This window comes from Bombina bombina, chromosome 10 (genome assembly GCF_027579735.1).
Source record: "Bombina bombina isolate aBomBom1 chromosome 10, aBomBom1.pri, whole genome shotgun sequence".
Taxonomy (NCBI): Eukaryota; Metazoa; Chordata; class Amphibia; order Anura; family Bombinatoridae; genus Bombina; species Bombina bombina.
Genome location: NC_069508.1, coordinates 100,861,532 through 100,878,185, shown reverse-complemented (window position 1 = coordinate 100,878,185; position 16,654 = coordinate 100,861,532). Strand labels below are relative to the sequence as shown.

The 16,654-nt window shown below is 37.3% G+C and overlaps 1 protein-coding gene across 1 annotated transcript in view; it reads left to right on the top strand.

Moving 5' to 3' along the window:
• The first annotated feature begins 3,869 nt into the window (after positions 1-3,869).
• Positions 3,870-16,654, top strand: part of ZBTB37 (zinc finger and BTB domain containing 37) — a 50,632-nt gene continuing 37,847 nt past the window's right edge. Inside the window, exons 1-2 of the mRNA XM_053693279.1 lie at positions 3,870-3,997; positions 8,828-9,783. Coding sequence (XP_053549254.1) covers positions 8,855-9,783 — 929 coding nt within the window. The 5' untranslated portion in view covers positions 3,870-3,997; positions 8,828-8,854. The remainder of the gene's footprint in view (positions 3,998-8,827; positions 9,784-16,654) is intronic.

Below are 16,654 nucleotides of genomic sequence, written 5' to 3'. Positions count from 1 at the left end.
TCAAGCGGTCTCTAGCATATACAGTGTAAAAGGTACTTCTATGTTTTCGGTGTTTATTATGTACTAGATGTTCTTCGATTAGATCTATCTTTCTCTGAGGGGATTCTTGCGAAACTACTAGACACTTTAACGCTGTTAAATGGATACTGGATACTAAACCCAATTTTTTTCTTTCATGATTCAGACATGGGTTTAGTATCCATTTAAGTCTGCAAATAAGACTAGATCTTGTGGGTCTGTGTTGTATGGTTACCTCTTGCTGTTCTATGTAAGAATCATGAACTGTTATAGTTTTTCTTGTGAGAAAAAATGTTTTTTTGTTTTTTTTTAAACAATATGACTAACTAATTTATTCAAATTAGTAATGGTGCCAAATAGATTGAAGTCAGTTGATGGGCAAAAGCCAAATCCTTTTTCCAGTACTGATATCTCATCTTATTGGTAGTCAGACATTGATTATAGTCTGTATTTGTGGACTTTCTCCTTGTATTTTGGTGATTTCTTCTGATTGCCTTCCTCTTTCCTGGTTGTTTGCTGTAGACTTGTATTCCTATATTTTTCTTCCTCTTTGTCTCATTTATTGCCTTTAGTTTTCCTGTCCTGACGATGATGGCTGTTGGTCACCCAGATTGAGGGAACTTTCTTGCTCTAAGGTTCGATTGATTGGAGTAGATGTTTGATAACTTTTCACTGACAAGATAGAATCTGAAAAGCTTACTCTCTTTGATTCCTTTTGTCTATTTATTTCTTTGATAATGCTGTGATCCTCTTTCAAATGGCCCTTGGCTTACATGTTCCAACTATAGACCATATTCAACTAATTTCTTGCATATTTATTATTCTTGCGTGTAACAAGATCTTTCTCAAATTCAGCCAAAGTAATGCTCAATTGTTGATCATATTCTGCAAACTTCTAATGTTCTTCTAAGGCTGTCAAGCTTTCTTGAAGTCGTTTAATTTAATTTAAGATCTTGTCCCTTTTATTAGTTTTAAAGTCAGATTTCATTCCTCCATGAAATTCATTTAATCTCTGTCTGCTGTGGGTAATTTCTTCATCCTAAAATCTCTGGGTATAAGGATTGCTTTCAAACATTTATCCAGGTATACAATTTCAATTCTTGCATTCTCACTTTTTCCATATTGAGAAAAAAAGATAACTTAAGATTCCTGCTTCCAAAATAGTAGGGTCAATTGTGTTCTTTATTTCATCAAATGTAAGTTTGCAATGAAATACATCCTCTAAGCCTTAGAGGATGTATTTCATCGCAAACTTAAGAAATATTGATTTCTTGTAATCTGGACCTGTATTGGCACAAGAGCATTCAATATGCCACAGAGTAAGTCCTTAGACTCTTAAGCCTTACTCAGTGGCATATTGCATGCTCTTGAGATTGCTCCAATGTACCTCCTTGTTTTATACAATTGAAAAAGATTGTGCCAAAACAGTGCCAGATTACAAGAAATCGTTATTTGCGCTCCACTGTGTAATACCAGCACACGCTAATGTTGGCAAGAATTGCGATCACAAGAGGGCACTCCCATAAGCTCAAATGGGAGCCTCATTCTGATGCCGTCAGAGACGGCATCAGAACCTAAGCATAGCGATTGCAGCATTTGTAAATATATTTGTATATGCTGATTTACATATATATTTATGTGTTAATATGTATAATTACACATATTAACACATAAATATATATGCATATAGTCATATACATAAATATTTACTGGGAACACACGGTCCCCATAGACCTCAATGTAAAGGACTTTTTTTTTTCTTACACCCCACTCCTACCAAATTTAACATAGTGCAGTTGTTTTTTATTGCTACATTTTATAAAAAAACTAAAATACCCTCTATTTTAATTTTATCTTTAATACTAGTGGTGTTTTACTCAATGTCCGTAAAGCAATATAGTGAAGCAGACTTGTGTATCATACTAGGCGTAAGCTGAATTATGTGGGCGTATCAGCATATATAGAGAAGTTCCTGCAGGCATATTATTCAGTGTCTCGTGCTATAACGCCAAATGCCAAGCACATGTACTGTTATTATTAAACTTTAAACAGCTTATAATGACAATATTATTTAAATAAAGCACCAATCCTATATTGAAGAAGCAAAAATTATTAACAGTTCCAAAATATATAAAGAATTGGTGCACTCAATATCTAGATGGATTCACTTGTTAAGACTCTGTATCCTTCAAGCTGCTTCTTTCTCGAGTTCCAAAAGATTTAAATTTTCCATTCATGAACCAGGGAGGATCAGTTCCTTCTTTCTTGAGCTCTAACAGATTTCAGTTTTCTATTCATGATCCAGAGAATATCAGTTGTCAATAATTAGGGGAGGCTTACATCCATCAAAGAGTAAAAATCAGATGCAGAAGAGGGAATTAAAATTTAAGAAAAACTTTATTGTGACATTTATTAAAATTCAACTCTCAAAATAACACTATAGTCTACAAAAAAACCTCTGATGCATTTCACGCGACAAACAGTGTTATCATGAAGTGTAAGACAACAGGTTAATTATGATTGGCTATATATTCTGTTGACGTCACTGCCCGGCCTATTTAAACATGGCTAAACAAGTAGATAGCTCATTAACTTTGAGAAAGCGCACTGTTTGCTCAGCGAAATGCGTCTTTTTTGTTGTTGTAGACTACTTGTAATAAATGCCACAATAAAGTTTTTCTTAAATTTTAATTCCCTCTTCGGCATATATATATATATATATATATATTTATTTACTCTGTGACAGAGGTAAGCTTCCCCTAATTATTGACAACTGATTCGTCCTGGGTCATGAATGGAAGATTCTAATGATATATAACCAAATCAGTAATAGGTATAACTGGAAAAATAATCTAAAAAAATATTATTATAAAAATTAAAACCATGATTTAAATCGGTCTTACAGACAAGTCATATATAGTATTGCAGTAATGTGATCTGTTCTCCCTGGAAGCTCAGCTCATTTTAACCCCTTAATAGTCTACGGTGTACCCTGTACGTCGCTGGTGGTTAAGAGATTGTCTTATTATAATAGTGCGGGTTTTGACGCTCGCGGTAAGACCACATTATTATACCCTCCCTCCGTTCGGCTGGCTTGCTAAAATATCGGTGAGACTGTGCTATTGAAAAAGTCACCCCCATAGAAAGACCAGCTACATACAGGGTACGTCGCTGATCGTTAAGGGGTTTATAGATTGTGGTTTAACCCCTTAATGGCCACGACGTACCCTGTCGTCGCTGGCCGTTAAGGGTTTTTCAGGCCATAATTTTGCGGGTCACCACAAGCGTCAGGACCGCGCTATTATGACCTTCCTCCCTCCTGCAGGCATCCTGGAATAGCAAGGTCTCGCTGGCGGTGAAACCGGTCTATAAAAAAAAAAGCAATCCACATTGAATGGGGTTAAAAGAGCAAACTGTTATTTCATATACAACAATAAACATAAATGGACAATTTCCCACATATTTTATACTTTGCACCTGGTATAGCAAGTCATTTGAAACACATTAAGGGGAAATAACTTTGCAGTGAACTTTTCCTTCAAATCCATATAATTTAAAAACGTAATTAGCCAGATTAATTTGAAATAAATACATGCAAATCACTAACAATAAATATGTTATTAACAAAATAAGCACAGTGTATTATTTGTGTAACAATCGGCACTCTTGCATTCATAGTTTCATACACAAAACTAAAACTGCTGAAAGCCCACTATAGTTTCTTGCCCATCCTTAATACTTCAGAACGAGGCTTGAAACGCACGGTGCCCCCACCCAAGATGGCTCTTTTTGCGACTCCCCCCTCAGTGTCAGTCAGGCGCAATCAATTGGATGGGATTTGGGGAGGGGGGGAAAAAAGACCCTAGTTCATTTCCGGGTTAAGAATGGGGGGTTAGTGAGTGAAGGTATTTTGACATATCACTTCCGGAGCGTTGTGTTCCGGCGGTGGCCCCGTCCCGGCCCGTCCGCGCCCCCGGAGGTAGGTGACAGAATCCAGGGGGAGGAGAAATTTAAACTAGAGGAGGAGGGTGTCAGGGCGCGGCTTGGGTTTTTACATTTTGCTCTCCCGTGATAGGGCGGGGATTAGTTTGCTGCATTCTTCCATTACCTGGGGTATACCAATGTACCTCAAAAAATAAGTCAGCTCCCCACTTAAAGATTGGCATTGCCCCTGAAGACAGCATACACTGTCTGCCAGTCTCCACTTTACCTAAATACCCTCACTCCCTGTCATACAGTCACATAAGTGTTTGTATTTTATGTATGCTTAGTAAACCATTTGTTACAAATAGTTCATTTAAATATCAATTAATTTGGAAAGCCAATAGTTGAATAAAGTATATATACCTACAAGTGTATTTTTTACTACTTATCAGAAATGCTGAACTAAAACTGCATGAAGTTGGTAGCTTAAAGTGACATAGTATAGAAATAATAATAATACAACTACAGCATTTTATTATTCCAGAAGTGCTTGCATCAAACTATTTTAAAGGATTGAACACCTAGTAAAGAATGCTAGGAGCCTATCATGCCCAGCATATTCTCATAACCACAAGTCGTCTCCAGCAGAGTGCTTGCTGCAGAGAAAAGGGCCATAATAATGAAAAAGTTACATGCTCTAATTTTGTCAGAGTATGTCATTTTATCACTAGTAACGTCCCACCTCTATGTGCAAAATCACTGCATATATGGAAAGTATCCCTGGGGAGTCGCAGAGCACTGCTGTTCCTGAATGGAAACTACCTGTGAGATTACCACTGCTGCTTGTGACCACCGTCGCTGGTGTTAACTTTACATGTGCTAATGAAATAGACAATGTATTTTTTTCATGATTATGACCCTTTAACCATGTGTTCATTAAACACTAAACAAATGCTAGATAGAATTATGCATTCAAAGAAAAGATTAGTCTGAGAATAAAATGTAGATGTACTTTTTAAAGTTTCATTAGCTGGTTAAATATTGACAAATAAGTGTAACATTTTAGTGCCTATTAAACAATAGGAGCTGCCATGTTGTAACTTAGGTTACCTTCTCTGCTGTGGCCAATTAGGGACAGTTTTAAATAGGTCACTAGAATGTGCAGCCAATGGCTGTGTGGGATATAACAGTGTTCTGCACTTCCATTTCTAACAGGAACTGAAAAGCTCACACGTTTCACAATGTGTTTAATATCCCTTTAATTTATTCTAATTAATCAGTAGATTTGAAAAGTTTCCCAAACCATTTAATAACTTTTCTGTCACTGTGTTTTTTTTGTCACTCTCACTCCAGATAAAGATGGTAGGCAACAGTATATACACATGTATGAAATCCTTGACTTGCCAGCTATATCCTCATCTGGAACAGAAAGGGAATTCAGTCAATGAGTATCTCTGACTATGGACAAAATTTACCATCCTTGCAGGAGGACAGGTTCGAAAGTAGTGAACTTTTCGTGTTGCAAATTGGCACTTGCATTGCATGGCACAATTTAACATTGCGCAAGAGGTTTCTTGAGCAATGCCGTCTGCTGCATCAGCTCAACCAGTTGCGCTAGAAGACGGCTTGTCAATCACCCCGAATGAGCGAGTGTCAGGGTGATTGATCTCATCAACTCTCAGGTGGTGGAGAGGCAGAAGCAGTTTCTGGATCCTTTTTCATGTGAACCTGCTCCGCATAGCCTTAAAATGCTGCAAATGCAGCTTTACAAACTTACCCCATGTGTTATATTGAAGTTAATACATAGTGATAGAAAATTGCTAAAAAGAAACTGTTCTAACAAAATAGAACAATGTATTTATTAACTAGAATATTTGATATTAACCCTTTGAGTGCTAAGCACTTTCCCACCTGGGTGCTAAGATTTTTTTTTTTATACAATTGTTTTTATAACTTTTTAAAAAAAAAATTCAGACCCCCAAGACTTACACTGTTGGAAAGGTTAGGCGATTACCTTTCCAATGGGGGTCTGTAGCTGCTTAGATACCTGAGATACAGGCTTCTAAGCAGCATGCCCCCTGCTCCTATACTTAACATTGTTAAGTATAAATAAAGTTGCACGGTGACGTCATCATGTTATTGTGCATGACGTCACCACGCAAAACGGGAAGCCCCGGCGATGCCTGTCACTCTACAGGCACGATCGCCAGGGTAGGAGCGGCTGGGAGCCCCCAGATCTCCCTCAAGGTGGGAGAGTGCTAGTGACGGCTCTGAGCCGTCATTAGCACCAGAGTGGGAATCTCTGTGACGGCTCAGAGCCGTCATTAGCACTCAAAGGGTTAAAGTGATAAAAGTTACATGCCCTAATTCAGGGATGGCCAACTTGGCGGCCCTTTGGCCCTCTGCACTACTTTTTGCAGCCCCAGGCAAATAGCAGAAATAACAATGTCATAGTTTTTGTGGCCCCAAGGGAAAGTGGAACTTAAAATGTGTGTTTTGATGATTTCTGGGGGTTGGGTAAACAAGGTGACAACTCAAAAAAAAGCCTCTGGAGGGTAGAACAGCAGACAGAGGGTCCCCTGCAATAATTTTAGGAAATATTTTATTTCTATGTTTTATAACCATAAATGTATATGCAGCGGCCCTTGAGATTTCTGAAATATCGATCTGTGGCCATGTTTTTATAAGTTAGCCCTCAATGCTCTAATTTGTTACAGGATGTCATTTGTATCACTAGCAATCCTGCAATGCTATGTGTTTAACCCCATCAAAGCCAATCAGCAGTGCTAGTCGTACATATGAGTTGTGTGACTAACGCTTCTGATTGGGACAATGGCAGTTTCTGCTCGGTACCTCAGTTCTCTGAAGCTCCTGGGTGGTACCTTAGCGGCATGTTTATCCCTTTGCGAAGTTAAACACATAGCACCACAAGGTCACTACTAATTGCTCTAATTAGGGCATGTCATTTTTTTCACAATGATGACCCTTTAAGCAGAATTGGTATGGGTTTTCTGTACAAGAATGACAACTTTAAAGGAAATAGCCTTTTATTAATAATGTGCAAAAGGATGCTTGTTATTTACCATTGCAGATCTTGCAGATCAACTTATAGGATGGGTTAACAAAGTAATTTTAAGATTTTTTTTTAAAGTCATTATAATCCATATATTAACTGCTATGTTAAAGCGAGAAAAATTGTGCAAATACTCTAATGTTCTAGAACATTTTATTATTGCAGTAATGCAGGGTTTTTCAATTCCATTCATCAGCCATCCCTAACAGGACATATTTTTACGATATTTATACATAGTCAGCTAGTCGGTAACCAAGTTTATTAACCCCTTAATGACTAGCGACGTACCGCGTACGTCGTTGGTCTTTCTATGGGGGTGCCGCTCTCAATAGCGCGGTCTCACCGGGAGGGTCTAATAGCGCACTCTTATAGCCACACAATTCCTTAACAACCAGTAGCGTACAGGGTACATTGCGGTCATTAAGGGGTTAAGCTGTTCTCATCCTAGGAAATCCTGAAAATCTGGTATGTTAGTGTACCTTGAAAACTGGAATTGAAAAACCCTATGCTAATGATTGTAATTCCCTCTGAAGGGAATTAGTCTGCTTTGGAGTGGCAATGTACTTCCATTTTTGAGCTGGACACGGCCAGTAAGTAGTGGTTATGCACATATGCCTCCTAGACATGGTTAGAGGCACACAGTAGTGATCTAATAAAATGATTGAATGCCAAGGTCAGAATCCTATGACACTAGTGCCATATGCGTCACTGTGAGTTATTTCTAATAGGACTCAGAGCGCTACATCACAGGGTGATACTGCTTTTCATGCTAATTTTTGTTACATTTCTACCTGGCTTTTCGATAGTTTGGCAGCCAGGCTAAACACTGAACTACTTTTCTCCCCTGTACAAGCCTAACCCACAGTGCTTGGGAGACAGCACATAGGGAAAACAAAAGCAGCAGCCAGGTGGCCTAGGGGTATGTAAGGTATGAGGCTAATAGAGTGACATCAGGGGTTTGGGAACTGTTGTCTGATAGGGGATGACAGATGGGCTGGATGTAGGCTTGTGGGTGTGTGTGATTGGGGGACTGCAGGGTCAGGTGTCTGATCTGATGTGGATATATGACTGATAAGGGGGCTGCAGGGCCAGTGCTCTGATTTGATGTTCACTCTTTACCAATGTTAATATTGTTAATAACCATACATATTTATTTATTAATTTTCAAACCTAATAAAAAAAAAAAAAAGTCCAACATGTCTGGTCTCCTCATATCATTACTTTATCACAGCATTTTTAGTACGTTAAAGCTTTTTACTTTTGCACTACTATGTGCCTTTATATATTTCAAATCCCTGTGATGAAGCTGTTTTTTGTCTTTTAAAATCAATATATTTACATGTCGATATTGGAGCTTTTTCTGCGAGTTACCAACACAACCATTACTTTTTTTTTTTTTTTTAAATAGGTACTTGTTTTGCACTTCAATTTGTCCTTTCCTGCCTTTCTTTTTTATCCTCCCTTCCTTGGCTATATGTATGACTGAAGGATTCTGGGAGAGTGGGAGGCATTATAACTCTAGTGGTATGTAGGGGTGTTTTTTCCTCCTCCTAGTGGACTGGAGTGTAATCCCATATATGAGGATATCATGGACTATAACTATCATAAAATAAATTAATTTATCAGGAAAGTATACATTTAGTTTTGAAAGTTCCTTTAATGCGATAAAATCTTCAGTTAATTGTCCCAGTCATTTAGTACTTTCTCTTTGCATTTACACTATCTATATCTGCCTGATCTATATTCCAAACAGGTGTTAAATGAATCATAAAACAATGTAGCACTGATATTTTGTTTTTTTTGTTGTTGTAGGGTTGAGTACATAAGAAAGGGGCAACCATGGAAAGAGGAGGAAACATCCAATTGGAGATCCCAGAGTATAGCAACTCTGTTCTCAACCACCTGAATCAGCTACGGATGCAAGGCCGTCTTTGTGACATCGTAGTCAATGTGCAGGGTCAGTCATTTCGGGCCCATAAAGTGGTTCTGGCTGCTAGCTCACCTTACTTCCGTGATCATATGTCTCTTAACGAGATGAGTGCTGTCTCACTTTCAGTTATTAAAAATCCTGGGGTTTTTGAGCAGTTGCTTTCTTTCTGTTATACGGGGAGGATCTGCTTGCAGTTGGCTGACATAATTAGCTATCTCACAGCTGCCAGCTTTCTTCAGATGCAGCATATAATTGATAAATGCACACAAATCTTGGAGGGAATCCATCTGAAAATTAATTCACCAGAGTCTGAGGAAGAGCTGAGCCAGAGTCGACCTAAGCACACAGAAAGGGGCCAGGATTCCAATCGTGTTAGCCAAAGCTTAAGCCGCTCTTTAAGCCCAAGGCACAGCACTCCACGGAATTCAGCAAGTCGGAGGGGACAGGTAAGCACAGTGCTTGACATTCGGGAGCTGAGCCCAGCTGAGGAATCCACCAGCCCACAGCTAGTGGAACATGGTTCAGATGCAGAGAGTAGAGAGCCCATTCTACGTATCAATCGAGCAGGGCAATGGTATGTAGAGACTGGATCAGCAGACCGTGGCGAACGAAGTGATGATGAAGTTAGGGTAATGGGGGGACTACGTATTAAGACAGAAAACATGGATGAATGGTTGGGACCAGAGAACCAACCCTCTGGTGAGGATGGAAGTAGTGCAGAAGAAGTGACTGCCATGATGATTGATACAACAGGGCACAGCACTGGTGGACAAGAGAGTTATAGTTTGGGGTCATCAAGCACCAAAGTGTCAAGGCCAACAAGCAGTGAAATAGACAGGTGAGTTATAAAATATCTCAAAGTGTAAAGGCGGCACAAAATCAGCAAACACAATGCGTAACTTAGTGTTTTCCATTTATGCTGTACAATTTTGTATGATCCAGTGTAACTAAATTAGAAAATGTTCTGTTAGGTGTTTCAGAGTAAAATAATTTGCATCCTTGGAGTATAAAATTCAGTACCAGATAATTCAGGGTGAGTAGGTTTATATCATGCCACCACTTGGTGAAAGGCAAGAACTTAACCTCTAGAATGTGAAGTTGGACCCAGTGTGTTTGTTTGCATTACACCTACAATGTGGACAACAACAACGTTTTCCAACCTGGATCCCCTACATTCTAAACAGCTGAAGGGCCTGGCATCTTTATGGACCTCTACAGCTGAGGTTGGGGATACCTTTGACATTGCTATATATGAGCTTGATGACATCACAAAGACTTAGAAATTTTGCATAATAAATTCAGTAGATATGGAGTTTAATCTACTTTCCATTACAAATCTCCAATACCCATTATTTAAAAGGTAATTTTATAAATTACAAAAAAGCAATTAAGTGTGGGCAAATAATCTGCTTCTGCAGAAATATTAACACGCCTGAAGACTAAACTAGGGCTCCTATTTCTGGAATCTCAAAGTTGAGGCACCAATTATTACAGGGACAGTCTACTCCTAAATTATTTAAAAAGTTAGATAATTCCTTTATTACCCATTCCAAAGTTTTGCATAACCAACACGGTTATATTAATATACTTTTTACTTCTTTTACCTTGTATAGAAGCCTCTGCAGACTGCCCCTTTATTTCAGTGCGTTTTAGCCAATTAGTTCTGATTCATGAATAACTCCATAGGAGTGAGTACAATGTTATCTATGTAGTACACATGAGCTAGCGCTGTCTAGCTTTGAAAAGATATACAAATGCACTGAGATAAGAGATGGTTTAGAAAGGTTATAAAGTATATTAAAGGGACACTGAACCCACATTTTTTATTTCGTGATTCAGATAGAGTAAGCAATTTTCTAATTTACTCCTATTTATTACATTTTCTTCGTTCTCTTGCTATCTTTATTTGAAAAAGAAGGCATCTAAGATTTTTGTTTGGTTTAGAACTCTGGACAGCACTTTTTTATTGGTGTATGAATTTATCCACCAATCAGCAAGGACAACCCAGGTTATTCACCAAAAATGGGCCGGCATCTAAACTTACATTCTTGCATATCAAATAAATATAGCAAGAGAATGAAGAAAATTTGATAATCGGAGTAAATTAGAAAGTTGCTTCAAATTGCATGCTCTATCTGAATCACAAAAGAAAAAAAATTGGGTTCAGTGTCCCTTTAATATAACAATGTTGGTTGTGCAAAACTGGGGAAGGGGTAGTAAAGGCGTTATTTAAAATTTTGGAGTAGACTGTCCCTTTAAATTATGAATAATTTAAGGTCCTTCAATGCAGAAGCTGAATTAGTATTACTGTTAATTGTACAAACGGTAACTCTAAAGTTCAGGCTTAAGTAGATCTCTAATCAATGCGCCATACTAGTATATATTTAACAGTTATTTAATTATTGGCATTGCAGAGAATGCTAGAGTAAGATGGTTAAAGGGAGAGACTATGCTCTCATAGTGGTCCCCTGATACACCTTTCACATTAAACCTTCTTCAGAAGGACCACCTAGCAATCTCTGTAATGGCATTAATTTAATAACTGTTAAAGGGACAGTCTAGGCCAAAATAAACTTTCATGATTCAGATAGAGCATGTCATTTTAAACAATTTTCCAATTTACTTTTATCACCAATTTTGCTTTGTTATCTTGGTATTCTTAGTTGAAAGCTTAACCTAGGAGGTTCATATGCTAATTTCTTAGACCTTGAAGGCCACCTCTTTTCAGAATGCATTTTAACAGTTTTTCACCACTAGAGGGTGTTAGTTCACGTATTTCATATAGATAACACTGTTCTCGTGCACGTGAAGTTATATGGGAGCAGGCACTGATTGGCTAGACTGCAAGTCTGTCAAAAGAACTGAAATAAAGGGGCAGTTTGCAGAGGCTTAGATACAAGATAATCACAGAGCTAAAAAGTATATTAATATAACAGTGTTGGTTATGCAAAACTGGGGAATGGGTAATAAAGGGATTATCTATCTTTTAAAACAATACAAATTCTGGTGTAGGCTGTCCCTTTAAATATGTACAAGTGAGGCGTATTGATTAGAGATCCACTTACCCCTGAAGACTAGGGGTAAACTTTAGAGCAGCGATTTTCAACCTTTTTTTTTTGCCGTGGCACACTTTTTTACATTAATACAGCATATATATATATATATATATATATATATATATATATATATATATATATATATATATATATATATATATATATATATATATATATATATATATATATATATATATATATATATATATATATATATATATACACACACACACACACGCGCTGTACTGTCATGCCATGCCTCCTACAAACTATACATGACATATTGACATTCATTCTCAAACAATCATAATGATTGTCTGTGAATGAATGTCAATATATCATAGTTGTAAATGATTCCGGATGAGCCCAGAATAAATTTATTTATTTATTTTTTTTTTAAAAATATGTCACACTGTTGTCAGTCTGCCGCGGCACACCTGAGGATCTCTCACGGCACACTGGTTGAAAAACACTGCTTTAGAGGAACCGTTTGTACAATTAACAGTAATATTCAAGGGACATGAAACACAATTTTTTTTCTTTCATGATTTAGAAGGAGCATGTCATTTTAAACAATGTTCCAATTTACTTCTATTTGCTAATTTGCTTCATTTTCTTGATATCCTTTGTTGAAAAGCATATCTAAATGGGCTCAGTAGCTGCTGATTGGTGGCTGCTCATAGATGCCTTGTGTGATTGGCTCACCTCTGTGCATTGCTATTTCTTCAACAAAGGATATTTAAAGAATGAAGCAAATTAAATAATAGAAGTATATTGGAATGTTGTTTAAAATTGTATTCTCTACCTTAATCATGAAAGAAACATTTTGGGTTTCATGTCCCTTTAATTAAGCTCCCGCATTAAAGGAGTTTAGATTATTCATTATTTAACAATCGGTTTTTCAACTTTGAGAATTCGGAATAATGATATTTAGGCTCCCAAAATAAAAAGCAGATTATTTGCCCACACTTAACTGACAAGAGTTTAGATTAGTTGTAGTTTTTAAAGGGATAGTCTTATCAATATTTAAACTTTCATGATTCAAGGGACACTAAACGCAAATTTCTTCTTTCATGATTCGGATTGAGCATGCAATATTAAGCAACTTTATAGTTTTACTCCTATTATCAATTTTTCTTTGTTCTATTGGTATCTTTATTTGAAAAGGAATCTAAGCTTAGGTGCCGGCCCATTTTTTGGTTCAGCACCTGGGTAGCGCTTGCTAGTTGGTAGTTACATTTAGACACCAATCAGCAAGCGCGACCCAGATGCTGAACCCAAATGGGCTGACTCCTAAGCTTTATATTCTTGCTTTTTTAAATAAAGATACCAAGAGAACAAAGAACAATTGATAATAGGAGTAAATTAGAAAGTTGCTTAAAATCACATGCTCTATCTGAATCATGAAAGAAAAAATGTGGGTTTAGTATCCATTTAATGGAATGTGATTGGGAGTATGAATAAGGATCATCATTTTTTCCTATTTTGCTAATTGCAATAACTTCTCATTGAGAACAGGATTAGACATCCTTTCAGTAGTTTTCCTTTTTACAACTTCATTTTAAAGTTGTTTCTATTATGCATAAATCCTATTTAGACTGCCTTTTAAATGATTTAGTGGCATTCTTAGTCATTCAGTTATTGCAATATCTCACTTTTATTAGTAAACAGAAAATATATTCTGTTCATCTGCTTTTTATGTGTGTTCAGCAGTTAGACCGTTCTCCAATAAAATCCCTCACAATCGGCTAGATTACGAGTTTTGCGTCATGAGGGGTGCGATACCAACTTATACGTTATTGTCACCGCTCACTTACCTACAGCGCTGGTATTACAGGTTTTCATAAACCCGGCGTTAAAAGGCAAGAAGTGAGCGTAGAGCAAAATTGTGCTCCATACCGCACGCCAGTACCAGCGCTGCTTAAGTCAGCGGTGAGCTGGTTGTACGTGCTCGTGCACGATTTCCCCATAGACATCAATGGGGAGAGCCGGCTGAGAAAAAGTCTAACACCTGCAAAAAAGCAGCGTTTAGCTCAGTAACGCAGCCCCATTGATTCCTATGGGGAAACACATTTTATGTTTACACCTAACACCCTAACATGAACCCCGAGTCTAAACACCCCTAATCTTACACTTATTAACCCCTAATCTGCCGCCACCGATTATTTTACAGGCAAGTTTGTATTTATTTTTAACTAGGTAGAATAGTTACTAAATAGTTATTAACTATTTAATAACTACCTAGCTAAAATAAATACAAATTGACCTGTAAAATAAAACCTAACCTGTCTTACACTAACACCTAACCTAACCCTACAATTAAATAAATTCCCTAAATTAAATACAATTAACTAAATTCAAAACAATTAGCTAAATTACAAAAACAAACAAACACTAAATTACAGAAAATAAAAAACAAATTACAAGATCTTTAAACTAATTACACCTAATCTAATAGCCCTATCAAAATAAAAAAAGCCCACCCAAAATAAAAAACCCTAGCCTAAACTAAACTACCAATAGCCCTTAAAAGGGCCTTTTGCGGGGCATTGCCCCAAAGAAATCAGCTCTTTTACCTGTAAAAAACCCTAACTAAAAAAAAACCTAAGCTCCCCATTGCCCTGAAAAGGGCATTTGGATGGGCATTGCCCTTAAAAGGGCATTTAGTTCTATTGCGGCTCAAAGCCCTAACCTAAAAATAAAACCCACCCAATACACCCTTAAAAAATCCTAACACTAACCCCCCGAAGATTCACTTACCGGGAGAAGTCTTCATGCAAGCGGCAAGATGTCCTCAACGAAGCCGTCAGAAGTGGTCCTCCAGATGGGCAGAAGTCTTCATCCAGACGGCATCTTCTATCTTCATCCATCCGGCGTGGAGCGGGTCCATCTTCAAGACATCCGGCGCAGAGCATCCTCTTCCAACGACGACTACCCGACGAATGAAGCTACCGTTAAGTGATGTCATCCAAGATGGCGTCCCTTAGATTCCGATTGGCTGATAGAATTCTATCAGCCAATCAGAATTAAGGTTGAAAAAATCCTATTGGCTGATGCAATTTCCCTGCATTTGCGTCATCTTTGTTAGCGTCATTTTTGGCGCCAAAAATTTTGTTATATTAGGTCTCTTCCTCCTTTTTGCTCTCTGCTTTCATCTGTTACAGAGGGCTATGATATTTGCTTTTGTTTTACATATAAACATTTTTTCCCATTCCTGAAGCTGCTATTTTGTGGAAATTGAATATTTTGTTTAAATGTTATTTTTTCTTTTTTGTTACATTTTTCAAGATGTCTCAAACTGATCCTGCCTCTGATGTTACTGTAGGAACCAAGTTGCCTGAAAACAAATCTACCAAAGTGTGTATGTTGTAAATTGGCTGATCTTCCTTCTTCAGCTCAAGTATGTGGCACTTGTTATGAGAAATTGTTTCATGCTGATAATGTTTCTATAAGTACAAATACATCAACTGTTAAACGTTCACAGTCTAATGTACATGATATTCCCGTAGATATAAAATATTATATTGCTGCAGCCATAGAGAAGGCTATGACTGCTATTCCGCCTTCAAATAAACGTAAAAGGTCTCTCGTTACTTCTCATATTTCTGATGAAGTTTGTATTGATCAACAGCATACTAAAGTATTTTCTGCTGATGAGGATTTCTCTGGCTCAGAGGATCCTACTTCAGACTCTGAAATTGATAAATCAACCCTTCTTTTTAAGATGGAATATATCCGTTCTTTGTTAAAGGAAGTATTGTTTACTTTGGGTATTGAGGAATCTAGTCCTCTTGATAACAACAATAGCAAACATTTGAATTCTGTTTTTAAGACTTCTGAGGTTAGTCCTGAAGTTTTTCCTATTCCAGATGCTATCTCTCTAATATGATTACTAAGGAATGGTCTAAGCCTGGTACGTCTTTTAATCCTTCTAGGTTTAAAAAAATTGTATCCTTTTACCTGTGTCCATTTTAGAGCTTTGAGAAAAAGTCCCTAAGGTTGATGGCGCTATTTCCACTCTTGCTAAACGTACTACTAATGGAAGATAGTACTTATTTTAAGGATCCCTTAGATAGGAAGATTGAATCTTATCTTAGGAAGGCATATTTACATACTAGCTATATTCTTAGACCTGCTAGTTATATAGCTGATGTTGTTGCTGCTTCAACTTTTTGGTTGGACAGTCTAGTACAGCAGTTATCAGATCCTGATTTGTCTAGCATTGTTCTCTTACTTCAACATGCTAATCATTTCATTTGTGATGCTATATTTGATATTATTAAGATTGATATTAAATCTATGTCTTTAGCTATTCTATCTAGAAGAGCTTTATGACTTAAATCATGGGATGCTGATATGATGTCTAAATCTAGATTACTATCTTTATCTTTTCATGGTAATAATTTATTTGGTTCTCAATTGGATTCAATTATCTCCACTATCACTGGGGGTAAGGGAGTTTTTCTGCCCCAAGATAAGAAATCTAAGGGTAAATTTAAAGCTCCCAATCGTTTTCGTTCCTTTCGTCAGTCTAAGGAACAAAAAAACACTCCTTCCCCTAAGGCCTCTGGTTCTAATTGGAGACCATCCATGAATTAGAATAAATCCAAGCCTTATAAGAAACCAAATACAGCCCCTAAGTCTGCATGAAGG